The sequence below is a fragment of the Hetaerina americana genome, unplaced genomic scaffold, assembly GCF_022747635.1.
Source record: "Hetaerina americana unplaced genomic scaffold, ioHetAmer1.1.p SCAF_1, whole genome shotgun sequence".
Taxonomy (NCBI): Eukaryota; Metazoa; Arthropoda; class Insecta; order Odonata; family Calopterygidae; genus Hetaerina; species Hetaerina americana.
Genome location: NW_027286069.1, coordinates 122,629,260 through 122,657,009, shown reverse-complemented (window position 1 = coordinate 122,657,009; position 27,750 = coordinate 122,629,260). Strand labels below are relative to the sequence as shown.

Below are 27,750 nucleotides of genomic sequence, written 5' to 3'. Positions count from 1 at the left end.
TTACTGGACGCTTATCGTAAATGAAGTCCGACAGAAACAACGTAGCAACGTACCTCAACCAAGTCGAATCTTTTTACTATACGTGTAGTAAAAACCCAATTTTTTCATACTACGAGGGTGGTCCCAAACGTACCCGACCCAACAAAGATCTATTTATTTGTCAACATAACCTCCATTCAGCTCGATACACTTTTCCCAGCCATGTTCAATAAGTTCGATGCCCTTTTTATGATAAGAACTGTCTTGCTCCCCAAAATAGCCATTTACTGTCTACATCACTTCTTCACGGTTGAAAAATCTTTGACCACCGAGGAGCCATTTTTTCAAGTTTTCAAACAGAAAATAGTTCGTAGGGGCTAAATCTGGCAAATAGGTTGACCACTTGTGCTTGATTTCTTCGCTCAACATTGCAATAGGTTAGCATAATACTCACCATTGAGAGTTATTCCTTTTTCATGATAGTCAATTATCCCACGCGCATCCCAATAAACCGACGCGATGACCTTAGCTGCAGTTGAAACGGTCTTCGCCTTCTTTAGAGGCTGTTCTCCCTTTTGAATCCATTGTTTTGATTGTTCTTTTGTCTCGGGTGTGAAATCATGGACCAATGTTTCCTCCATGGTTGTAAAACTGTGCAAAAATTCTGCTTTATTGCTGTGAAACTTTGCTACGCACTCAATTGAAACATCTTCAGGGCACTGGTTTTGCTAGAGTGTGAGCAAACGCGGCATCCATCTTGCCCACAGCTTTCTCATGTCCAAATTTTCAGCAAATGTGCAGAGTACCGCACTTTTTGAAATTCCTGCTACGTCTGCTAGCTCGCGCACTTTCAGTCGACGATCATCTTGTATCTTTTCGTGGATTTTCTTCGCCTTTTCTGGAGTCGTCAGCTCATTTGGTCGACCAATACGATAGTCGTCTTGACAGCTTGTACGGCCTCGTTTAAAACTCTGCTACCCAGTATTTTACTGTTGTAAACGAAGGAGCAGACTCACGCAGAGTAGAATCCTGTTCAGCTTTTATATTGGTTGGGCTAAGGCCTTTCAAATGAAAGTATTGTTCCACATGACGATGACCAATTTTCTCCATTTTCACAAATTCACAGAAAACGTACGCTATCGATGGCTGCTAAACAAGTACCAAACAAGGTGGCGTCTTCAAACTTGAAACATATGCTTTACAGATTGCGTAATATCTAATAGAATGATATTTTTCAAACAACTACCGCCATCTCTAAGTCAGGCCGGGTACTTCTGGGCCTTCCCACGTATTCAGGATTCAGTAGTAGTAGTTTTTAGGGGAGGCGACCGACAGCTAAGGTCATTTGCGCCATAGGGGATGGACAGGAAAGGATGAAGGGTGGAGAGAAACCCGGCGTCGGCATTAGCCTACTCTTTACGAAAGGCGCCAAGGGGTCCGCAGCTTAACGTCCCATCCGACGGACGCCGTACTCACTCAAAGTGCCCTCCACAAAGCACCTCAAGTAGGGATCGAGATACCTCTGAAAATTCAGGGTTCAGGTTAATTCATCCCTTGTACACTTCATGTCAGCGTTCAGGAATGTGTAAATACATAAGGGTGCTCTAATGAAGATTTTTAGTATTTTGTACTTTGATCTGCAATAAATTGTTTCCCCAGATTTATCCTACTTATTTTTGGCACGGACCTTGTCGGTCGGCTCATGTTTCGAGGCATTAGATTGTGCTGTCAAGATCAACTCCCTAGAACCCCATGGGCAAATGACTGCATTGGCCATTTCACGCTCTATATTTAGATAATATTTTGGTAAGTTGATAGGTTTCGTCTGGGAGAGAAATGTTTTGAAATCACTTTCTGAGTGGCACTTCTCTTGGCACGCAAAATACAGCCCAAGGAGTTGACAGCCATCGTGACCAGTGAATCATAATGCTTTTATTGGCCAATGACCTCAATTGTCGGTCGCCTCCCCTAGTAACTCCTGCGAAAACCTTAGTTTGCTCAGTGCGACCTTTCCCTCGCCGAAGTATGTGCAGGTGTAATCGCGTATCCTACAAGTACGCAGCCCGATTGGCGTCTCGCAACACTCGGCGCCGTCTTCCCCCATCACTCCGCCATCCATCCCTGCCCTCCGAAGGCGGATCCACCCCGAGAACCCCTTGGATTGGCCCTTCAAGAAACGGCCTTGCCCAAGTACGAACCGGCGTGCAGAGTTGTGGCAAGTGTGGTGCAAAGCGTTATGTTCTCGACAGATTTGGACAACTCCGATGACATGAATGTCGCCCTCATTATGTTGTAACAGTGAAGACGTAAATGATTTCAAATTTGCGTGCTGTTCCGTACACATTTGCAATGCGTGGGATTAGGTTTTGAAATAAGGGATTAACTTAAAGTGGCATTAATTATTAATGAACATTATTTTGGTGGATCGATGGAACCGATTCATTGAGTTCATTTGGTGGCGTTGACGTTGTTCCACTCATGCGAGAGGTATGAGTTCCAATATCAGAATAAATGCTTCACTGCAATGTGCGTGCGTAATGGATATATTAATATCTTGAATTTTGCTGACGTTGCGATGTCAAATCATCCGTCGGAGGTCTTGAATCCCGATTACCAAAACTGGGGGAAGTTGAGCGTGAAATTCGACCTTCCTCGCGCATGGCCCAGAACTTGTTTTACTCCAGTGAATTTTTCAACACTTAACATCGATTAGCCACGGACATTATAAAAATTGTTGGTAAAGGTAGGTTTCGGATGGACACAAGCTTTCATGCTACCGAACGATACAACTGAAATTCCTTTGCCTCTCCTAACGAAACCACCTGGCACCCAACCAACCCACCAATAAACCCCTCTTCAACTTCCTTCCTCCCTTCGTCCCGTCCTGCGTCCCTATCCTGTTCCTGCTCTTTCCTCGCTTGCCTTACATTCTCCCCTCTATTACACTCTTCAAAATCCCACTGCCGATCAATACGCCCTTCGTCCATTTTTCCTGCCTCCTTAGGATTTCTCCCAACAAAAACTCCTTTCCTTGCCCTCCATATTTAGTACTTCCTCGTTTATTTTCCTTTCTTTCCAATTTTCCATCGTCCGCACTCCCTCCTATTTTAATGTTTAAATTAGTCTTTCTCATTCTGGCTGACTGACGAACTAGAGCTTGGTCATCAGCAAACCGAACTGATTTTGCAAATTCCCCGCTCAATTTCATTCCTACCTCCAGTTCTTCCCATGTCTCTTTAATCATTTCCTCTGCATACAGGTTGAACAGCAACGGTGATAGTGGACAACCCTGTCCTACACCTCTTCCTAACACTGCCCATCCGGACTCCCCGTTCCCCACTCGCACCTGAGCAGTCTGAGACGTGTAAAGGTTGCCACTTCCCATTGACTGGCTGAATAAACCAGTGTACGTTGACGTTCGCGATAAGTCTGAAAATCCCTGATCGAGGCAATAGAAGAAGTAAGAGTGTACGTTCGTGAACCACCCAGAGGAGTAAGGGAAATGACCCCAACCGTAACCATACCATGAAAATTTGTCATGCCACAATATGTTATCATAACAATAAATTCCGTACAAGTACACATCCTTGCCTCCTTGTAAAAGTCTCTCGTTTTCGTGTGATTCATTTTGATCGTATGCGTCTCTAAATTGATTGTGTTTTCCAGTGATGGAGGTGATCTTCCATTGGTGACCCAATCCCACGGCGCCCCCGTTCTCCGAGTAGGCCAATGACTCGCCGGGTTAACCGAAGTTCATGAGATGGAAAGTCGAACTTTGGGAATGACCCTTGCTTTGCCGTGTTGCCTGTGGAATTGTCGGCGGAGTACGATATGAGCTGGGAGTAACCGAAATACGAGTGACGGCTCCCGCTCGCTATCTCTGACCAGTCCAACCCCGCAATCGACGTTGGCCCACACGCGGCGCTACCACCAAACCCCCCCTTCCCCCACACTCTCGATCGGCGAATTCGCCCCCCCCCCCAATCCGACGAGGTCCCCGAACCCGGGCGGCGCGCGTCCGAGGAAGAGAGGCGATCCGTGGGAGGGAGGAGAGAAAACTCTTGGCGTGTGCGCGGGTGGAACGCGAGGGGAAGGGGGGAGATTCGAATGCGCGTTTTCCCCGGTTCCCGGCGACCGATTCCTGCGATGCTCGGCTCTTGATAAGGAGCGGGTTGGGGAGAGGGGGGGATTGTTCGGGGAGCAGTGGCTGATGTTCGTCCCCCCCCCCCCCTGCCCCCGTGGCCGTGTAATCAGGGCGGAAAGGACGGCCATTCGATGAGAGAGTGAGCCAACGGTTCGGTCTCCTCTCCCGCTCCCTTCTCGCGCGTGCGAGTGGCTCCAAGCACTCGAGACACGGGAGGCCCCACGGTTCGATGTCTCGGTGAGGTAGGCGGGGAAATGTTTAGAAGATCTTGCGCTTGATCATTGCTGCGAGTATGTCATACCTCGAGCCCTGAGCGGAAGTGTCGCGCCTCGACATCACCCGCGATTCATTCCATGCTGCTGGCTTTTAAATCCAACAATAATTCCGAAAATTTAAAAGGCGATGGAGGAAAAGTTTGCTCGAAACTTAAATTGAAATGGGCATTTCATGAAGAGTTTTTATGTTAAAAGTCCAGTGTTGATTAAAGCCATCGTATTCATTTTAAATTGAAAATTCTCTGCAAATTTCGAAACTGCCGGTGGAAATCGAGGTGACTGACGACACGATGGGATACATTTGGTTGAGCATGGGAGATCCCTGCTCTCAAATCGCTTTCGGCTCGGACTCTCCATTTTGCGCACGACTCCAGTTAGCGAGCGAATAATTAATATAGAGAAGGAAGACATTTCTGGATAATGTTATTGAAACCACTCCATGTTCAAACTCAACTATCGCATGCAAACGTATGCCTTATGATAATTTTTGACGTTCAACATCGCCGTTGTCGTTAAAATATCGCGTTTATTTAATTAAGTAGCTATTTCTTTATGAGCCGGCCTTAACTCCAGGGGAAAAAAATCCGATGCTCTGATAAAAATCGACTAATCTATTAATGAGGACGGAGTTGCAGTTCTGACGGCAAATTAGATGCGAGTCCACCGAGATGTTCTGCTTCATCTCCAAATGACTATTTTGTTGCGTAATCAGCTTTCCAATGCTGGTGAAGATGAATTGCCTCCTCTTGGGAAATAGTAGGTCAGAAAATGATCGCGGTTTACAAACATATCGTGCCGCATATCACCGTAATATTCAGCGGTTGGATTTCAGTCCGCACATCACAGTTTTAAAATCCAGTTATGCTGAAAATTTCCTCTAAATTTGGGTTAAATTCCACAAATCATGTTTGCTAGTCTCGAATCTTGATTAAGGAAGGGAAGAAGAATTTGGGATCTACCTCCCCAGCCACCGAAAGGATTTCATTTGATGAACAGCTTTGAAATCGAATAAATGTACTTCATATACCCTTATATGTCAGAGCTATTTTTCAGTGCGGGCAGATATTTAAATAGAGGAGGAACAGGTCTGGCTGAATAAAATCAAACCAAGGGCGAGTCATTGCTTTTCACCACAGGTATAATGTTGGTGTATGGATTCTGGCACCGTTGCGAATCTCGAGGTTGTAATGCCACCCAAGCGTTGGCATCCCCTCCGCCCCTCAAAAATCAACCCGGATACCTTCATGTAACATTTTTTTCCAGAACCGCCCAAATCCTATCTTTCCATGGGTGTAGCACCTTGCATGCATTAATTACTGATGCAATGTTCTCATCTTTTAATCAAGTAAGTATCGCCTGCAAGATTCCCGAGAGCCGTGAAATGACTTCATTTAAATTTCCTCTGTGCTAAATCTAATTTGATCACCTGTCTGTGCGTGATGAATTTGATTTGGCCAAGTTCGTTTGTTCACTTTGCTTCAGTAATGCGTGACTCATGGTGTCGGTTCGAGAATTGTATATGCTGTGAAGGGAGTGTGTTCTTTGTATTCTCGAACCCGATCAATTGGTGCGCACCTCCATTGCAATTGAGAACCTATCGAGTGGAGCGCGAAACAGAAACTCTAATGCAAAAGCTGCTCGAAGTTATATTCGATTTGTTCACGGGTGCACGCCGCTTCAACTATCCGCCATTGTGTAGAGAATTGGGTCGAGTGAATTATGGCTACACCGCAAGTAAAATCATTTGCGAAACGACCAGGTTAAATTTCGGTGTGCCAAATAATGTGCTTGAAAGCAAGATTCCCGCGGTAACTTGGTCAAGTGTGTGCTGCTATCAAGTATTTAACGATTTCCCGTGTTGAAATTCCCTCGCGTCCGTCCCCCTGGCATTAACCTCACGTGCTCGAGCGCCCTTCTGGGAGCGGGAAATGACATTTCCAGCAATTCATGGATGAGCGGGATAACGGCCTGATTTTTGCGTGTTGTTAGTGAGGCCCCTCCGTGGCCACCGGACCACTACGCTTCGGGCGTGTTGTGGTCGCAGCGGCGGGTCGGGGACCGACCGCTTTGGCGCCGCCTCTCTCATAGCGATCGCCCGCGCGAGACCTCGACGACGGGGCGAGTGAGTGGACACTTGGAGGAGCGTGATGGGAGCGGGTCACATGAGGGTTTCCCGCCAAGGGAGATCCGGCCACGTAAGCATGTTATAAGCGTCGACTCTCCCTCGAGGCGTGTGTATGGGGCTTCGCCGTCTGCGCCGTTAATTACCTCCCCGCTCGGCCCGAGCACGGGGGTCTCGGTCCCTCTGCCCTTCCGGTGCCAGTGCCTGTGTACCGTCAACAGGGCAGGCGATAGGGTGAAGGTGCGCCTGTTGCCAAAAGACCGTACGGAGGCCGTTTTGGGATGTCTAATTGTGAGCATTATGTGGAAAATGATGATATTTTATGGACATGACGAGAACGTCGCCATGGCATCGGAAGGATTGGGTCGCAGCAGCGGAATGATGTGCGAGGCAGCAACCATCATGACGTGTCTCGTATCCTGCGGAGGGAGGGAGAGGAAACGGTAAAATGTGCGTCGTACTTGCGGCTGAGAAAAGGGCCATTTGACAGGTTGCCATCGTTATTATCTGCGTCGGAGATGCCCTCCGGTTGATTTTCTTCAGGACGCGGTCGAATTTCTTATCGTGCTGGCATGAGCATCGGTGAGAAATAAAAGTGAGATCACCCGAGAACAAAAACCAGACACACCAGGGGTCCGTCCCCTCTGCAACTTTTTTTTCCTCTTCGGTCGTGTTAATTTTTCTCGATGTCGCGCAAAACATTTACTTTTTGCATACAGCTGTCGATGAATGGGTTGCGCGTTTTTCAGTTTGCAATGTTGCCATCGTTAAATCCAATGGAGGCTAAATTCACTTTGTGGATTTGAATTTCGCGGAGAATGAGGCAAGATCGAAACACCCTCGTGGATCATGTTTAATCCACTTAAGTTCTGAGAGTGCAATTCAATTCTCAATACAGTGAGCGTAGATTTTTCGTATGTTCCTCGTCACAGTTGGTTGCATATGAATTTCTCTCGTTCGAGTTGGTGTTTGGCTCCTGGCAAAAATGTCGGTCAAAGAACGTTACCAGTAGCAGCACGTCCGGAAATGTGCTTGCGAGGTCAGGTCTTGGATTACCCGATCTCAAATTTCAAGATTCTGCAGTTGGAGGCTCTCCAGCGTATTTTCCGTTTGTGCACACTCTCCCTTCTTCTCTATGGTACCATGTGTATAATTTTTTTAGTTCATCGGTTGCGAGTCTTACACGTACGTCGTTGATGTAATTCAGAGCAGGAATAGATGGCTGGCAGAGGCTTAGTTTAAAAGGAACTCTGGAAGGTTAGAGAAAGATGGAGGAAACTCAATTTGTATTATCTACAATGTGATTTCGTTGACGTTAAGAATGAATGGTTTTTAACGTAATCCATAGTTTCCCAATAAAAATAATGTGTGAATTTTAGATAAGCCTTGCTGGTATTTCTATCCGATTTCATTCAAGATTTAGGGAATCGCATGTCATCAATACTTATTACACAGCTGTACTTCCAATGATAGATCTCTTTAGGTCAAGTTATGACGTTCTTCGAAATACTTCAATACTTTTCACTTTTAAACGGAGCGACAATACGGCACCATCATGGCATAAAAATCCTCTAGCCTTTACCATTCATTACGCAAGTGAAGTCTCTCCGCTTTTTGCGGATCAGTTTTTCTCTGGGATCAGCATTTAGATCGGAAAAGATTAAGCTGTCATAAAAATTGCGTAAGTACGGACGAGGAATATTGTGTAAATTTTTAGCTTTTGGTTTCATTCTGGAGGAAGTTGTCCACTCGCGCTATCTCCCGTGCGTCTCATTCTTATCTCTCTCTCATGAGATAAATCCCGGATTACTGGCTTTCCTGCCCGTTCCACCCGATCCACCGTTCTGTCACCGGCTGATGCCGGTCGTGCCTTCGCCCGTCATCTTGAAATGATTCCCATTTGGATTTCATGTTTCTTGGAGATGCCATCGGCGGTTCGGTCCCCGTATGAGACGCTGCATATTTTTAGCGAGTCTCATTGCAAATCATCATCATAGATTGTAGGATATTCGGAGATAAACCAATAACCGCGCTCACAAAGAATGGCCGAATTGAAAATTACATTGTGTTTAAATTGGTCAACCTTAGGTGAACTTTGTTTTGGTGTTGAAACCAGCAAAAACTTTGTTTTTGCCGGTTTGTGTGCTTGAGGAGCGGGCGGGCGATGGCATGAGTTAAGGAGTGGCTGAGGGCGCGATATCTTAATTCCCGAGAGAATTCAATTCTTCACGGTTATTGCAATCGTTTACCCCCCCCCCCCCGTCCCTTGGACGGATATCGTTTGAGCCATCTTCAAATAATCAATCTAAATTGCATTATTTCAACTCAAGTGTTGTGATAAAATTTCATATCACTGTGTGTTGATCGATAATATCGGCGCTGTTAATTGAGCCCCAGGATTACGGCCAGATATGAAATATATACAATTTATTTGGAAAAGGAGGAAATGCCGTATTTCACTATTCTGCTATTAATAGACCTGATGAAGAACCAGAGCTACAAGCCAAGGATAATTCAAGCGAGTAAGCTCGATTGGTCCCGAATACATTGATGCTGGCCTCACTATTATTAAGTATTGGGAAGCGTATGAACTAATCTCCGTTGTCAATAGTAATACAATTCAATTCATTGCTAACGATCGTATGGCGACATCTAGCTTCGTTATCTTAGAAATATTTGGTTTACAATTCGGCAGACATCACTCAATTGTCAAATCTCACCAGATAAATCCTCCTCCTGCGTTCGAGGAAAGAAAATTTACAATATCTATCGAAATTCTATCGAAAACGTGTTCAAAAGAAAGTAGTGGAGAAGTTCACATTCCAAGTGCGGTCATTTATCCGGAGGTACGCTTATTTTTGGCGATCACGGGTGCTATCTCTTTCTTCCTCTGATACTTCTGTTGCTGTGTTGGTGATGACTGCTGTTGGCGATTCTGCTACATATTTCCTGCAATCGCTTTCCCCGACCGAGAGTGGACTCACTCCCGGGAGCTTCGCTTGCTTAGGTCGGCTGACTCCTGGAGGTCTAGTCATTTAAACTTAGCAGTCTAATTTAATTTTTCCGACCTCACCACAATCATATATAAATTTTCTTTGAGGCAGAATTCAAAAAGTAAAATTAGGGGATACATTTTCAAATGAGGCGAGCGTTTTAGCAGGAGTTCCACAAGGCAGTGTTCTAGGGCCATTACTCTTCGTAATTTACGTAAACGATCTACCAAACAATTTACATTCCCAAATAAGACTCTTTGCTGATGACTGCATTATATACAGACGGGTAGAGCGTGTAAATGACCACGTAATATTACAAAATTACATGGATCGCCTTGGTGACTGGGTTACAAATATTAATACGGGCATTTATATAAGTAAGAGTAAGCATATACATTTTTTAAATAAAAAGAATGCAGAAAAGGAAATTTACACCCTCTTTGGAGAAAGAATCCCATGTAGCAGTCAATGCAAATATTTAGGTATTTACTTAACTAGGGATCTTAGGTGGGGAGTCCAAGTAGATAATTTGACACGGAAGGCATTTAAAGTATTGCATTTGGTAATGAGAAATTTAAAAGGAAGTAGCATAGCCACAAAAGGAAAAGCATATAAGGTAATGGTTAACCCTATCCTAGAATACTCGTCCATAGTGTGGGATCCATATGAGGTGGGACGTATTAAAAAGATAGAAAAAGTTCAAAGAAAGGCAGCAAGATATGTACTCGGAAGGTACAAAAGAACAGATGGTGTCACAGAAATGTTAGATATGCTGAAATTGGAGAGTTTGCAAAATAGAAGAAAAAGGAGTAGGTTAGGCGCGATGTATAGAATTGTCAAAAAGGACGAAGCGTGGGAAGATTTATTATGGTAAGGGATAGAAAAGCCTAACTTTAAGGGAAAAAACGACCATAGTTTCAAAATAAAAATAAGAATGCAAAAAGCAAATATGAAAAAATACTCTTTTTTACATAGAACTATTATTGATTGGAACCAGCTGCCTGGAGGTTTGTTTGAGTCCTTTCTATCCAATTTTAGGAGTTTAAAAAATAAATGTAAAGCAGGCACTGGGTGATAAACTTCAATTTAGTTATTAAAATATTGTTTGCATGTGATGTGGACGGCATTTTGTTTGGAATGTGGAAGTTTGTTTGTATGTGATGTGGAAGTGTCATTTTATGTAAGTATATTTTGTCTCCTATCTATTTTTCTAGTGCGTGTATGTATGTATTTTTCGTTGTAAGAGTGATCATTGACCAAACTTGACCGTTGCCACCAGGAAAATCGCCTAATTCAACGTAATTCTTAAATAAATAAATAAATATAGGTAATTAGAAAATAATGTGCGAAACGCATCAGGATTAGGAACATCTTTCCTAGGAAAAAACGTGCTCCCAAAAATAAAAGCTTTGTAAAAGTATGAATATCATCACGTTGGCTGAAGCTGTCAGTTAATTTCAAATCTCATTCCAGGAATCTGTTATTCGCCTCAGTGTGCTCTCGTTCCCAGAGTTCCGATTCCCCAGCGTCCTTTAGGTTGCAGGTTGTATGTAGATCGAATCTCAAAGAGTACGCATGAACCCCTGCAGTTAGTATCCGGGAAAAAGAACGCGGAAGTCAGTATGAAGCCCCCTCAGCAACGCCTCTCACTCGACCTCGAAGTCGTAAATTATACATTATGAACGATTTGGACATCGTGAAGACCGTGTATTTTAGAGCTTCCTTGCATCTACCGAATCTATCGGCGACCGAGAGCGGCGGAAGCGTCGTTGTGATTATTCGACGAAGGGACGGAAGGGGAAGACACGAGAGAAGGAACCTCCGTGATCCCTGGGCCTTCCCCCGAGTCTCATCTACCAATACGACGACGGACTCGAATGCATGGCTGACATGCGATCATTTCTCGAGTTAAGGCGAGTGAGGTGGTCAACTGTTGCGGAGTCGATGGGAAATTTCCTCGCTCATGTTTGATCGTCGTGTAAGGTACGCCTGGCGTGCGTGCCTCATTGCCTGGGAACCATTCCTCGGGAGATTTCGAGTGTCCTCGCTTTTATTTTCATCCCCGACGCGTGGCACCAACAACACCACCTGTTGTCGGTCGCTCGCTCGCACGCGTTGAGGCCGAAGCGCATTCGTCAGAAAGCGTTGCGTCGGGAAGAAGACGCGATCTTTCATCGTTCAGCGTGGCGTGGAAAGTGGGGCGAGTGTCCCACCACCACCCCCTTTCCCATATCCTCCAACATCCGCGGAACCTCCCTCGTGCATGTTGCCTTTCGCGAGCCACTCGACCCTCCCGTACTCGCTAAATTACTCTTTGCTCTTCCCTTGCGAATTGACGAGTCTCGAGCCCACTCCCAGCGACGTCATTTAAGGCATAATACCCTTTCGTGGAAGTAGTATTTGTTTCGATTGTCTGTGCCTTCAAAGATGCACGTGGATCTGAATCAAGTCTGGAAATTAGCACGCGATATTGAGAAAAGCAATATGCATGGCATTATAAATACTTTAAAGGCATAATACCCTTTTTTTGTAAAATTTCCCAGAAATCTCATGAAACGAAAACTAAAAAATGGAATCGGGCATGAAGTAAAATGTTAAGAGTGGCATATTTATATTTACGTACGCGGAATGCTAATTGCTTAGTTCACGTTATGGGAAGGCGGCTTTCATTCATTTGCTCCATTCTCAAATGAGTGACGGTTAAGCTGCTAAAAGTTAGGTGAAGTGCTCTGCACACCCAGAGGCGTCCTGGAAAACGTATGGCATTGGGCAGGAGGGGTAAATGTAATGTCTGAAGGAAATAACTCCAATTTTACATTTCTAAAACTTGCCGTTATTTAATGTGCAAGTCATTGTCGAACCTCAGTGCGTGTAAGGACCGATATTCAACTTTGTTTCTTATTGTTAATTCAAATTAGAAAAATGTGAGGGAGCGAAGGGGCCCACTTGACCCTTTTTTCCACTGACTAGCATAGCATTACAGGGTGTGGGCAGGGGGCTAAGTTTAATATGGGGATGAAGGAGGAATGACTAAATTAATGCATCCCACCGCCTCTCGTCCTTCACTTTAGAATGGAAACTGATTGATTGTCGCCGTCACCCACCATAAACGCTGGGAATGTATAGCTATCATAGATGGCATTTCCTCGTATGTTAAGCGTGAGATGCAGCGAATCGATAAGTTCAATCTTTCCGATATGAAATGATTTAATTGGTTGAATCTTTAGAATCATTGGCTTCATTCAAACTATTTTGCGTAAAGGTGCCGAGATGAAAACTCTCTGTCGTGACATGCAAATGAAAAGTGGAAACGGAAATGGCCCATTAAAATGCTTTGAAGTATTTCGAAACAAATACTTCAAATGTATCATACTTTCAAAAGACCGCTGCACTACCGATCCGAAAAATTAGCCCCGTTTGCAGGTAATGCATGCACATAGGCGTTAAAATGTTAAGTGGAGCTTGTGGAAATCGTATTAATTCAATTTATTCTGGATGGCGGTGAAGTTGTGGCGCGAGAATTGAGACTGACATTCCGAGATGAAGAGCATAGAAGGTGAGCGTTGTGAATAGCGTAACGCTCGACCACGATGAAGTGCGAATTGCTGTTGTTTTGACCTCGATAAGTTATCAACACACGTGACGAATGACCCACTGAGACCCATGATAATGTGTATCGTTTTCATTAAGTTCCCTCGGCTAATTCGCCTTTGTGGACTGAAGGAAGAGGCCTCATCCTCCCGCGAGAGATCTTCGGCGCCTTCCCGTGATGAAAGAGGGCGACACCGGGCGTCCCCAGCGGGTGCCGAGGGCAAGGCACTACTGACGCCGGGCCCAGCAGTTCAAAACTGCCAGCCGATTCGCAGTTAACCTTGCGGGTGGTCACATACTGATCGCATTCCGGAGGAAACTGACGGGCGCGCTTGCGAATTGAGACAATTGAAGTGAAATGGGCCGCGGGTCAGTTTTGACCCTTGAACTCCTAGAAAGACGGTGACCGCCACCCTTAAATTGAAGGCTTGTGTTTATTTCCAATAGCTGCCCACTTACCCGTCCTCTTATTCATTCTTGACATATTCTAGAATTACATTTGGCCTGCGAATCTGGGTGATATCAACTTCGGCTAGGTGGATAATTAAGTGTTCAGTGGGCCAACTTTGTGTTGCATTATAACGATCAGACCTCGAATAAAATAATTAACCGGAAAGAATACATTGCGTGTTCCAATGTCCATGATTCGTACCCATCTTGAAAGATTGAGAAAGTAATGGCCTAGCGATAAGTTCGACCCGACACTTGCACTGGAATGCAAAAAGCGGGCAGTTTTCGGAAAATGACAGACTGAAAATCAGAACGAGAGCTCATTGAATTACCCCACGCTCTTTCTTAGTCCGCCATGACGACTGTTTGGGTTAAAAGTACCTTCAAGTAATTTATGAAAGTCAGAATGAGGACGGATAAATATTTTGGTGGAACTGCTGGAAACCATTGAAAAAATTTCAGTTTCCCCTTTTGAGTCGACTTTCACATAACCCTTATTGAATAAGCTCCGTGGAACTCATTGGCGTCAATCTTGATGCTATTCCAATTTGGTATCGGAGTTAATTTTTTCCTCATTTCAATGTATAAATTCACCGTTTCAGTTGCTCCATGCGATGAAGAACGTATGCTGTCGTTACGGAACTCGCTAGTCCAAAATTCTTTCGATGACTTTTATTCGCGCTCGTGCGCTGCGTATATTTTTTTATGAATATGGATGTCGACGTGATTCTGAGAACAGTGCGTGACCGTTAGTGCAACTGAAATGACAGAAGCAATTGCGATTAGAGAGTGCGCTGCTCGCGAACGTTGCATGGTTACAAGGAGTCCCTGGCCATTGGCCTCCTGCGTCCTGGAGTAGCCCTGAACGTAATGCAGACATTCCAATGAGGTGCTCTTTGAAGGGCTACGGCACATTCTCATATTCACAGACGGGAAACATTAATCTGTCATAGAAGACCGCCAACGTTGGCTGGCTCGGCGGTGGAGCTTGGTGCGAATTAATTGGGAGATCTGGAGTGGAAATGTATATCTTTGTAGGAAACTTGATGCATTCGCTATTATTAAAATAAAATATAGAGTGTGATTAGAAACGCAAGTTTACGCATGGGAAATCCCCTGCTCAATCCACGCGCCGGGGATGTACGATTAATAATAAAGTTATCATCCGAGCGCCTCTGGTCTGCTCGTCTTCAAAAATGTGTCCTTGTGCCGTCTTTGTTTCCGGTTTCTCTGTAAACAGGGTTGTATGCCAGGGCGAGGCGTTGTCTGGAAATCGTTAACTGCGCGATCCACTCGGCACGACCACGTTAACCAACGGCATTAAATGGCCCGAGATAGTCATCTTTTCGTGGGCTAGCTTTTTGAAAAAAACATTTCACCGATTTATTTCTAGTCGTTCCGCGTTGCCGAAGATGTTACGCGTATTGGCCCTTCGGGCGGAGAGAGATCTCCCCCTCCCTCTCTCTCTGTGTAATGGAAGCAGCGTGGGTGGGGAGGTTCAGTTATGCATGGAATGTGTGGTGGATGGAGACAGACAGCTGATCTCCCGCGAGCAATCGGCCTTATTGAGACGATGACGGAGGGAGAAAACTTTCGAGGCCTCGGTCTTTCCCCCGCCGTGCCATCACATGAGCCACTTTGGTAAACGGACGCCAAGAAGGTAAACGATGTAAGACTTATCTGGTGTGTTATTATTCTCCTCTGCTTTACATTGTGGTTGCTGTTTTCAATTACAAAAATCTCAACGACGTGTAAAATCTAACGGATTGCCTTTTTTTTTAGCTGGCTACATAAAGCTATCCATGCATAATTGGCTTCGCGTATAATGTTGGGGTCTTTTTCTGTCAACAGTCAGCTTTGCCACCTTTAAAATGAGGCATAATTGATTTGCAATTTGAGTGTCCGTGATTATTATAATGGTAGGAGCAGTCATGCTTGCGTTTTTTCCTGGTTATCTCCTACATGCTTCCTGTTAAGCATTTTGGTGGGATTGGGGCAGATAGTCGGTTAAGGTGTCGTTCATATTCGAAATTTTTGTCCCTATAGTTTATCTATAACCATTTTGTATTCAGTTTTCGTTGGAATTGATGCTTAATTTCGAAAACTGAGGCACTCTATTGCTTTGTTGACTTGTAAGATTGCTTTGATGTTGATTCGCCACAACTCCCATTAAATATTTTCTCTTGAGGAAATGTGACTTCATAAATAAGACCCTTGTGGTTACATGAAAATGATTGAGTTTTGTAAAAAGTTTGTCAATTGGCCCTCTTAATATTATTTGAGTTCTTGAACGAAAATGGAAAGCCAATAGTCTATTTTAATGGAAGAGATGATTCTTTAAATTAGACTTTTGAGTCTGCCAAATGAAAACTCGAGGATGAAATCTAGCTCTTGTTAGAAACATTTGCTGACAATTGATAAGGAAAGAAATTGGATGAGGACTTCTTTTCAACAGGAAGACTTCCACAAATGAATTTTTAAGCAATATATTCCCAAAGGTAGCATAATAGTGGACTATTAGGTGAATAAATTAAGTTACAATGTCATTTGGCTGAGCTCTTAACTATCCACATTGGTATAACTCTATATGATTGATTTTATAATTTGTGGATTTGTCTTTAAACATCATTGTTTTCCTCCTTAAATGAGTTTGGATCGAGGAATATGCCGATAAATAGATGAAAATCTTGATTAAGAAGAGGTAAACTCCCCTCCAGCATTCCTATATTTCTCCTTTTCTTGTATGTTCATACATTTGAGTTGAATTAAATACGTTGTGTTATAAGTTATCAGTCACATTGTTTTCAATTATTTTTCCCATAGAAAACTCATAAAAATTGTTATGTTATTCAATCCAAAGCAATATAATGTTTATAGTGTTGACATTGTTCTTGTACGAATGGGTAATTAATTAAATTCATCGATATACAAACCTCAGTGGATTTGAGGGATTAAATTTATTCAGGAATTATTTGTTTATCAAATGGTGAGATTGTGTGTTCGTCATCAGGGAATTGATAAAATGATGTACATTGGTGCAACCCTGGTGGATTGGAGTGATTAAATTTATTTAGGAATGGTTTTTGATTTTTCAATTTAGCTGTGAAAAAAGTTCAAGAATAATAGCAAATACCATTATTATTTTCTTAATGAAGCCGTCTGAATGTAAAATGTAATATGAATGTAAACTGAGTGTTATATAGAGTGTGAGTAGATGCCAACTCTCCTTCAGCGGTACACTTTAATTTTAAAGGGGAAGCTGTATTAACGGAGCTTCTCAATGAATTGCCAATAGTTAGTAGCGTGGATCAATTATTCTCATTGATGTTCTTTAAAGTTGGTTCCTTAATTGTTTCTCATTGGTGCATTCTCTTTTGCCTTTCAGTTACACATCACATTCAACGATGAAGCAACAAAAACATTTGAGTATCCTTCAGAGTCTTCGTTTATGGATGAGTCCCCGCTGCCAGTGCCCCAGGCAACGGCACTATCGAGCGGTTCTTCCTTAGTGCATACTCCACCTCCCAGCTCAATGACCCCTTCACTTGCCACCACTGGTAAGCGCCTCCAGACATGGATGCTTGTCTCAGATCTGTATATAACGTTTTCTCTTTGTTTTAATGGAGAAATAACTCTTAAAGTTTGGTCATGAATATAAATGATTGTGCTCTGGAATGATTTCACTGTCCAGTTTTCATCATTCTTCCCACCCTGAATATCTGCTGGAAGCCGCAAAGTTGGTTTATGTTTCATATTTGCATGACTAAAAACATGAGGAGATAACAGATTCTATCTGAGCTTCTTCCAAGAAACTTCATTTCTATCATATTTCCTCGTGCGTATTGACTGTTTATGAAAGTATGATTTTTCAAAGTAATAAATATTCAAATTGTTCACCGACAACTTGCCAATGACTGTTTGAAATCATCTGCTGATGTGGTGGAAAATTAGATTTGGCATACCTTATAACATTTTGTCCTTGCTGAATATTTTATTGACACCATTTCATGCAGAAGTTAATAATATATGCTCTAATTCTTAAGATATGCTCTTCCAAATGGATTAATGCCATATGTTATGTAGAATTTTTTATTAATTTCATTCAAAATTATTTTTAACCTATATGATGGTAGGTTTTATAGGCAGATGTTTTTATTTGCATCTGAGTACTTTCATTTTTCCACTTCTATGGCTCCTTATAAATATTTAGCTTTTAAATTTCTGGCTTTTTCTCAATGAGCAAATGTACCCGAGTGCTGTAAATTTTAGGATTTGAGAATTTGTTTGATTTATAGTCAAAATGAATAAAATTTGTATGTGTCCGAGTGTAAAGAGCTTTGTTGGAGAGGTATATTGTACTTGTCATAATGCTATGAAAGTTATTCTCATCTTATGCATTGGTATGAAAAATTGATGCTCACGTTTAGTTTCCCCAAAGAAATACTATGTCCCCCAACTAATGATGACTAACAAACAAATCTGTACAGTCTTATGATACTCAAATAGAGTCACTCATGACTAGTCACAACACAGTCAGTGGCATTCTTAGCGGATTACTATACTCATTCTACTTGTAATTTCATGTGAATTGTAGTTGTAGGCGAGACCTGTTAAAATATTTGAATTATTTCTTCCATCCAAAGAATGTATTTGCTGTGTCACAGTTTTGTACTAATTTCAATTTTTTATAAACGTACATAATTTTAATGTTCTCATCTTATCATGGTGCATTTTTCATCTTGTACTTCACAAGGTTCATGTTTTAAATGGGCAGACATATTTTCTATATGCTTCACTTAATAATTACATTTGACAGACATCTTTTGATAGATGCAGGTGCAGTCCAATCCAAGCCTCTCTTGGAAGCTAGCTCTAAGCTTGGGTAAATCTACATTTCCAAATTTCTTTTTATTTGCAGAAATCACTTATGTGTTACTGCGTCATTGGACTGGCGATGAAGATTCTGTGGTGTAGTCTTTTGACCACCATTCAGCTTCCACCGGAAATCTGCATTTAGAACTTGCATTACTGTCATCTTGCATGCATCACATTACTCAAAACCCCAGTTAGTTATCCAAAACTAGTAGTTATCATCATTTCTTAAGCTACCTGTGCTCATATGCAGCGTATTTAGAGGTAGGAAACCTGATTTTCATTCCTTATGCCCTTAACATTCCTTATTTTTACGGGTGGTGACGTAAACCCCCCCCCCCCCGCCACATGCCCTTGCGGCGGCTTGCGGGCTATCATGTAAATGTAGATGAGATGCCATTGAAGATGAAAGCTGGTTGAAAACTAAGGGCTTGAAGAAAGATGGTCGTTAGGTTCTTTCTTTCTTAAGTGTTTTCTTTACATTTAAGTTCTTTTTTTTAATGTGATAAATTTGCATATTATTTTGCAGTCTGATTGTTATGGGAAATTGTGAATCATTCAGATTTTGACCCCATCCTAGCAAAACTTGCATTTTCTTGGTCGGCAAAATACCAATGTGTCAATGTTTGAGTTCTTTCTTTTCTTGCTTTCAACCATCACAGCATTATAGGTGTTAATTAAATGAAGAATGCAATGTATCTTTCCACTGTCCTTTATTAGCGTACAACCGGTTTCAACGCTCAAGCATCATCATCAGGTACGAAATAAATCAGTCGCAGTTCACTTATATACCAATCATGAGGGAGAGGAGGGGTGGTTGAGAGAGGGGGACGAGGAGGAGGCAAAAGAAAATGGAGTTGCGATTGGCATTGATGGGGAGGGGGAAGAGGGGTGCTAAGTGTCAGGACAGGTGCTTGGTTGGTTTAGAGTGGGGTGGGGTGGGGGGGTTTGTCGGGTCTATCTGTGAGGGAAAGGGGTACTTCCAGGATTGGGGAGAGGTATTCAAACAATAAATCATTAACCACATGACCCGTTTTTAACTTCTTTCTGATTTCGAGCTCTTCCCACTTGTCCATCCTCATTCCTTTTTCACTCTGGTGTAAGAGTTCTGGGTTGAAATCACTCCCATGGTTTTCTTCCCATAGATGTTTGGCGAAGTGTGATTGCTTGAGGTCACAAGTTCTAAAACAGCGTTTGTGTTCCTCCGCCCGTGTTTTTAATGACCTCCCCGTTCGACCTATATATATATATATATATATAGCCCATGTCCTATGTATAAATTATAAAAAACACGGGCGGAGGAACATAAACGCTGTTTTAGAACTTGAGACATTGTATTGTTCATTTAATTAAAATGAATTTCCAATAGGTTGAGCCGGGAACAATTGAATATTATAGGTGTTGTTCATTTTCTTATGCAATCTGTTGGTGTGGTTTTTAGGTCAATTCTAATTCTTTTGGTAGTAATTGCATAGTTTTATGAAAGTTTTTAAGCCTCCCTGTTCCATTCCATGGCATGGTGCAAAAGTTAATAAAGCAGTATTTTGTCGGAAACAAAATATATATTGTGGTGACTAATGCAACCTGATGATTTCCCAAGTTTAGGAAATAATCTACCAAACTATGATTGATGAGGTGAGAGTGATCCAGGAGTGATTGATTCCCCGTAAGCATTATTTTTATTATGTGTGGGTTTGTTATCAGACAGCAGAAATCACTCATGAGGCTGGGTTATTTAGTGATTTATTGGAGTTAGTTAAACTTGTTTAAAAGGGAAAATAAGTTTAAATTTTAATTTAAAGGTCACAAATATTTAAATTAGTGACAATTGAATATATAGTATTTGAAGCAAATTAAGATAAAAATTAATTTTTGACTACTTACATGCGAACGTCCAAAATTAGTGATCTGGCAATGAAGGGTTGATGGTGCCAATTTATAATCTATGCTATTTTTAAATGTACTCACCCTTGGCATCACTGTATGTTTGTTCATTCTCTTCGGCAACTCACTCTGTTTAAGAAGCTCTCCTTTCTCCATACCTGGAAAATTAATGTAAACAGCTGATTTTTGGGCTTTATCATCCGATGAAGAAATTCTCTTCAGTATTTCTTTAGATTTGGGCACTGGTTATAATCAGTTGGGAGTCGAGCATGAGCATTAAGGATGTTGCTTAATTCTCTTGAACTCAACTGGGAAGACATTGCTTCTTGAGTCGTGCTGCGTGGCTCGGCAAACTTAAAGAGCCTCCTCATCAATTTCCTCACTCAGATGCATTCATTGTGAAGTAGTATCCTTCTCCCTGCAATCCATTGCAATCCCCCCTGAATCCCCAGTAAGTGGCCACCATTTTGTTTTTATTGCTGCTGCATAACCTTGGATATTTTAAAATTACCTTAGACATTAATATCAAACTATTATCACTCTTTCTGAATTTAGGAACTTAACCATATTTATTATCTCTCATCATGTTTCAAATCCAGTAAAAAATTTTTTGAAAACAGCCTTCTGATTGCTGCGACTCATATTAAAACACATTGGTAATAAATTACTAATTCACACTTCTCTTGAGTGTTCGACTAGTTCTTTGGAGTCCACCAAAGTCCATAAAAAACCACCACCTTTGACTAGCAGGATAGTCATGAAATGCCTAGAGCACAATTGTTACAAGCATACCGCTACTGTAAAGATCTATTTCATTTACCATCTTACATTATCATCGACTCATTCTCTCCAAAATATTGGTGGGCATTGCTTTTGCCGAGGGCTGAACTGAGCAAGAATCATCCGTCACTGACTTCTTCCCCCTCTTGAAAAACACGGGTCATTTGTTTATTGAATTGAATTAAGAATTTGTTGCTTTTCCATGTACCCCTGCCATACTCTCGTGGATTTGAAATAGATTTCCCTCATTTTGGGAGGCTTGATGACTGCAAAGGTGCTGGATATTTATCATTATCTTAAAACTCGTGCACTGCTTATGGTGAAATTTCATTCATGGCAAAAAATACCAAAATCATAAAAGAAACTCTGTGTGTATTATTTTACGATGGAACTGCAAGATAGGATAATGACATTGTGTCGCCTATATTACGACTAAGCAGGTCACTATGGGAGTGAGACTTCTAATTTCGATATCTCTTCATCTACAAGTGCATAATATTGAGCCCACACCGTAAGTTGCACTTCTTTCAGGACCTGAATGTCATAACATTGAATTGCATGTAGCTTGTTGGTTGGGTTGACTTCTTAACACAATGCATATATTGAATGAGATAACTGTTATTAGTGAAGATAACTAGAAGATCATATCATCAGTGAATATTAACTCCAATGGAATTTTTGTAATTTTATACATAATTACTCATTTAAACATTTTGATTTAATAGAAATGTAATGAACAGCAATATGATGCATTTTTTCAGTGCGTTTGCAAGTGCCTCATTATTTCACGACAAATCAAGGAAAATTTGAACTTATTTTAGGAACTCCCAAGTTAATGCGAGGACATTAAGCCAATTGAGTTTAATGAATTTTTCAGTGTCAGATGGCTTAATTTTTATGCAGCTTGTATGAGGAGTAGAGAATCTACATATTTGGACAATGAAAGGAGATGTTAGTGAGTGAAAAGTATTTTCTGTAGGTAGTCAACCAGTGTTTCCTGCGGAAAATATCCTCTCTTGCGGGGTGGACTTCAGAAAGGAGTTAGTTAGGAATGAAATTTATAATCAATAGCGCTATGTAATATGCCTGTTTAAAACATTTTTGTCATCTACTGAATGGAAATTGCATTTTTGTTAGATATAGACAAATTTTTGGTCAATACTAAAAATTTAAAAGAAAATAACAAAGTTGAAAGTCGGCCAATATAAAGAGTTTTAGGAAATGCAGGATTAATTTGTATCACAGTGGTATTCCAAATTAAATTTCTGGCAATAATCATGAAATTGTTGAAATCTTGAAATAAAGTGAGATTACTAGACTGAATGTGTAAGTCAGCTTAGCTCACACACACACACCAAATATAGGAAATATTTTCATTAGCTCATTCAAATTTGGGTGTCAATATTATTTAAATTTAAAATGGGACAACATGTAGATTTCCTTTAATGTGATAAAAAGTGTTGATGGGAAATACTTAGGAATGCATCAAATAAAACACAAGAGGTTGGGAGAAGTGGGGAAATAATGCGTAAAACAATATTAAAGTGTTGCCTGCTAGGTAAACATGAAGAGATCTAAATCTGGCTTCTAGCCAACAACCCTGACCAACCACTGGCTACAACATCAGCTGTCACCGTCGCTAGTTTATGGGCCCAAACAAAATAATAGAATTTATTTTTCCTGCAGACCACACTTTGGAAAACCTTAGTTTATTCTCTCTATGGAGAAACAAATTAAAGTTGGAGTGGACCTCCTTATTTGCTCAATTATACTAGTAAAATGGAAATGTTATTATTTCCAGCCTTTGGGTATAATTATTTGTTTTGAACTCATTGTTTTTTCTGTGCTTCTCTTGTTTCTGCCAGTGACTAGTGAAGGTCTTTTATTACCTTGCCTACATAATGTGATTGATAAGCTCTCTCCCTAAGCAGTCTATCAATGAAACATTAATTTTATTTTATACCTCCTTTTCCCTGGGATTGGTGTTGGTTTTTTAATGGACTCCGCTTATTCCCCTTGCATCTGTTGTTGCTTGAAAAGCATTATGACCAATCATGCCAATTTGTATTTTATTAGGTTGCCTGTCATTTCTCGACTGTCATCGGAATTACTGCATTAGTCTCCAGTGAATGCTGGTCAGAAATATGTTATGACATTTATGGCTGGGTGTAATTAGTGATTTGGTTCAATAAAGAAATGCTAGTTTTAAAGCGTAGTTCTCTAATGGTGCTTACCTTTCCTTTTAGTGAATTGCATGTATTGTAGTATCTCCCCTTTGTTCATAAGATTTTTTTCATTTCCCTGTCACTGCCAAAAGAAAGTGTTCATTCTTTAGTTGTCTCAGGCGTAACTTTGTGGAATTTGCATAACATATTGAAATGTAATGAAATAATTGACTTTGTAATTCCACACACTTTATTTAAAAACACACGACCCAGGTTTCGACGTTGAGACCTGATGATGACGTTCAACGTCGAAACCTGGGTCGTGTGTTTTTAAATAAAGTGTGTGGAATTACAAAGTCAATTATTTCATTACATTTCAATATGTTCATTCTTTATTTTTTCAGAGAGAATGTCATTGATGGAAACATTTTCTTAGTTATCTGGGCACTGGAAAGTGCTCATTTTAGAATTCCTTATCAAGTCAATTTAGCCTAATTTCCCCATGCTTGGCTTCCCCATAGGCGGCTCCCTATCCAGCTACACCCCTAGTAAGATCCAGATAGGAGGGGACTTCCAGCTTGGGATCACTCGGACAATTCCCCAGCCTAGCAGTAGTAGTGTTGCAAGCCCTAGTGAGATGCCTTCGAATGAAAGCAAGCCAGCCACTGATGAACAGGATTATTTGAAGCCGACGGAAGAGGGCGTCACCTGGAGTGCAGAGACGGCTTCGGACATCCTCTTTTAGGACCCAACTTGGTTGCACCAATGGAAGCAAAGTCTGTGTTCAAATGCTATGAACCAAAAGCCTTTTTTTTACTGAGCTTCCACTTTCAAAAGTTTTCATATGTCTTTCCCTTTGCATTTAAGAGGAAAAGATTGAGAAATACTTGAACTCTTGGAGAGGAAAGCTCACGAACTAAATATTTCATACTGATTTGACGTTTGATTGGGTTGAAAATTATGCAAGTGAAAAGAGGCCTAACTAATACTGAAGGCATAGAACATAATACTTGATATTTCTACTGGTTTGAAATATGGGCTTGACTGAAATAATGGCTTAACAAAATTGGTTGTCATTGAAGGACAAGTTTGGAACATATTATTTAATTTATGAGGATGTATGCTATAACTTATTAAAATGTGTTCCTGGTTAAAATGTTTTCCATAGCTACACTGATTTGCTTTTTAAATGAAACAATATAATGAATTACAGCTCTCTGAATCATACAATTATCCTGGAGATTAACTTTGGCATTAAACGGCATAGGAGAGAGAGGGGGCCCCCTTGTTTTTCTATTTTCTGTTGGTCTCCAAGAAATCATTGTTTTAAATGAATCAAATATGCCAGTGTAAATTAATTTTCTGTACATTTCTAGGAGTTGTGATGCAAAAATAAGCTGCTTAATTATTTTTTTTTAAATTTCCTAGTTTTTGTGTAGATGAGGTTTTATTCACTCAGTCAAATTTCCTAAATGTGGTATCTACGTGTGTAAGTTTCTGGGCAAGGAGTATGTAACTAAATTTAAAGGGATTATTGATTTTCAAACATTCCAGCATTGATTGTTTTAACCTTTCTTTGTTTTATTGAAACTGGTTGCAAATGTTATGAAAATATGATTGAGTTATTATCAAAATTAATCATGTGATGTTGATTCAGATAAACAAAATATTTATAGTGTACAATTTCCATTGCATTTTTACCTTTAAAAAAACATGTGGTTTGTCTTTTTTTGGAGGCAGTAAGTAAGTGAGCTTAGCATTGATATGATGAATCCCTTCATGCTAAGAAATGATGTGAAAGGATTGAAATGAGTTAAGTACGGTATGACTGAAAGTATACTGATACTTTTGCATAGTTGTTCATATCAAACCATTCCAATTGTGGGAACAGTCATGTGAATGTCTTGAATGTTTTACCAAGTACATTGTGATAAGGAAATTGCCCATTCAAACGTAAGCATAGTCATATCTAAATATGAAAATAGCGATTAAGTAGAGCATGAAAGTAAATGTAACCCATTCATTGGGTATCATTTAGCATTTTTCTTACATTTTTGTAATAATGGCATTTATGCAATAGACATACCAATGCTATACATGTATAATTGTTATTATGGTGACCAATTATATATACATTATTAATACTAAATTGCTATTTACCACTTTTTTAAAGTGTGATTTTTACCATTTACATGTTAGTTTCTTCCAAGGTGTGTGTTATTGTTGAAGTGATGAGGTCTGTAGCATTTGCACAAAAGAAGATGTGTGCTCTTGCTGCAGATTGCACCCTTGTAATTTTGAGGATCTTGATGGCGCATTTTGTGCATTCCTCATTCCATAAAAGTAGTTGATGTCTGTGTGAATATATTCCATATTAAAGAAAATTTCTGTCAGACAGGTTGGTCAACAAATTGTGTGATATTATTCTTTACTGTCCATGTTATTACAATCACCTGCAAATTTTAAGTTGGACTTGCTTTCTATTTTGTTGAGAAATATGATGTACTTCAAATATGCCAATGGCAAATTTTAATTGGTTCTCTGAATTGAGAGTGGTCATTATTAATTCAAGAAATTAGCATATGTTGGTTGTTAGCTGCGAGTTTTATGGTCATTAGCCTTGGATGGGCGTTGATTGATATTTAAGAGTGTGTTGTCGCATTTTTCTTTTGGAAAATATTGTGTTGAATGAGTTGGCAAATTTTAATGTAAATTTCCAATTTTTGTAAATCGTGTACATATTAATAATGATTATTATACACCACACAATTGATTTTCCTATTTTTAATCTGATGGAGTTTTTGGTGTGCTCTGCTGTGATCCCCATGAGTACAGAAATTGTATTGTGTTAAATATTGTACAGTAGACATCCATTATTGTGAGAAGTGTCATGGTGCAAAATGATTTAACTCATATGTGTTAATAAACAAAAAATCAGGCAAAGAACAGAAGATGAATAAGAAATTTTCTCAACTTCCATTGTGGCCTACTGTACTGTTAACCTAATAAAATGACATTCAAAAATACTAATTTATTTTCATTTGTAATATTTTATTTTGGCTGACAGTTGATCTCTGTTTTATCTACATGCAAGACAAGTTTCCTTCAAGGCCAATTCATTTTATAAATGATTTTTTTCCTCTCACAGCTCATTATTTTCTATTGTCTGGTTTCCCTCTTTCTCTGGACTGAACTCACACCTGCATAGTACAAAATTTTCAGTGTTTAATCCACAATTTATGCCACATGTCCAATTCATTAGGTTACACCGAATAGATTTGCATTGTATACTCGCGGCATCCATCAACACACATCCCTGGATTTTTAATGCATATGCATACATTAGACATCCAGCACCAGACCATTGTTAAAATGACATGAATTTCACTATAAGATTCAGTAATATGGTGAATTCCTAAGAATTACATATTTGTCATTATCAAATAAATATAGAGCCTGTATAATAAATCTGAAGCCATTGTACTGTATGTACAGTGGATATAACATTTTATTGGATTCATCCTATCCGTAAGGTAATATGAACTATTGGATATTGGAGGACATTTGGATATCCATTGTAAGTAATCTGTATGTCCAGTGGATTTAGTGGATATCCATGGTGAATACACATTGTATGTACAATGGATGTGTGCTGTGAGTGACAGGAACCTGAATTAGTAGAGATTCATTGATGAGATATAAATTAGTCTCTCTTATTTGATCAGATTGATGTTTGCATGTTGCATAGTTATGTCTTTATAATCTTATGCCTGTTTCTGCTGGGTAAGTTGATCATTTATGCTTGTGTTGTCAATGGCAGCTTCATTACTAGTGTTCAATATCTAACTCCTTGTCCTTACAATGTTCCTTTGTGAAGTAAGAAGCTGCATTATTTTTTGATTATTCACCACCTTGATGGCCATCCATATTCCCAAATGGCTTCATTTATACATGACTTTTGTTTGGTCGATGGGCCATCCAGTCAGAGGAACACCGTTGAAAGAGTGCTGCAGAAGAATTTAATGGCCAGGTTTTCTCTACAAATAATATATGGTTTGAATGTTTTGTTTTGGGTTTCCCCATATTTTGTTACCGTGTCCTACAAATATCTCTTGTACCCCAGGAAAAACCCATGCTATATTTTCCTAGACTATCCCTTTTAGAAAAAAATTAAAAGTTATTTTCTCTACATGTTTATGTAACTCTAAGTTTATGAGTTCCTGCTATGACGCCCATTTGGCACTTTCCCATCTTGCAACACCTGACAATGTTTTTAGTTTATTTCACAAAATGAGCCTTATTATTTACTTATAAAATGTAGAGCAAATAGCAAACCCCTGGAAGAAAGTTATCAAATTTATTTCATATTGCTTACTCAATGAATTGGGATTCAAAGAGTTTGGTTAGTATGTAAATAAATGATTGATCATCTTTTTGGCCATGCCAAACATTTCAAGAAAAAAACAAAACTTCAAAAATACATACTTCTGTTTAT

The 27,750-nt window shown here is 40.4% G+C and overlaps 1 protein-coding gene across 2 annotated transcripts in view; it reads left to right on the top strand.

Annotated features, from left to right (window-relative positions):
• Positions 1-26,164, top strand: part of bif (protein phosphatase 1-binding protein bifocal) — a 163,466-nt gene extending 137,302 nt beyond the window's left edge. The window contains exons 3-4 of one of the 2 annotated variants that reach the window (XM_071595160.1): positions 16,940-17,111; positions 23,777-26,164. In XM_071595160.1, coding sequence (XP_071451261.1) covers positions 16,940-17,111; positions 23,777-24,000 — 396 coding nt within the window. In that variant the 3' untranslated portion in view covers positions 24,001-26,164. Of the gene's footprint in view, positions 1-16,939; positions 17,112-18,472; positions 19,233-23,776 lie in introns of those variants that run through there. The other variant, XM_071595168.1, reaches the window with a different exon arrangement.
• Positions 26,165-27,750: the final 1,586 nt, after the last annotated feature.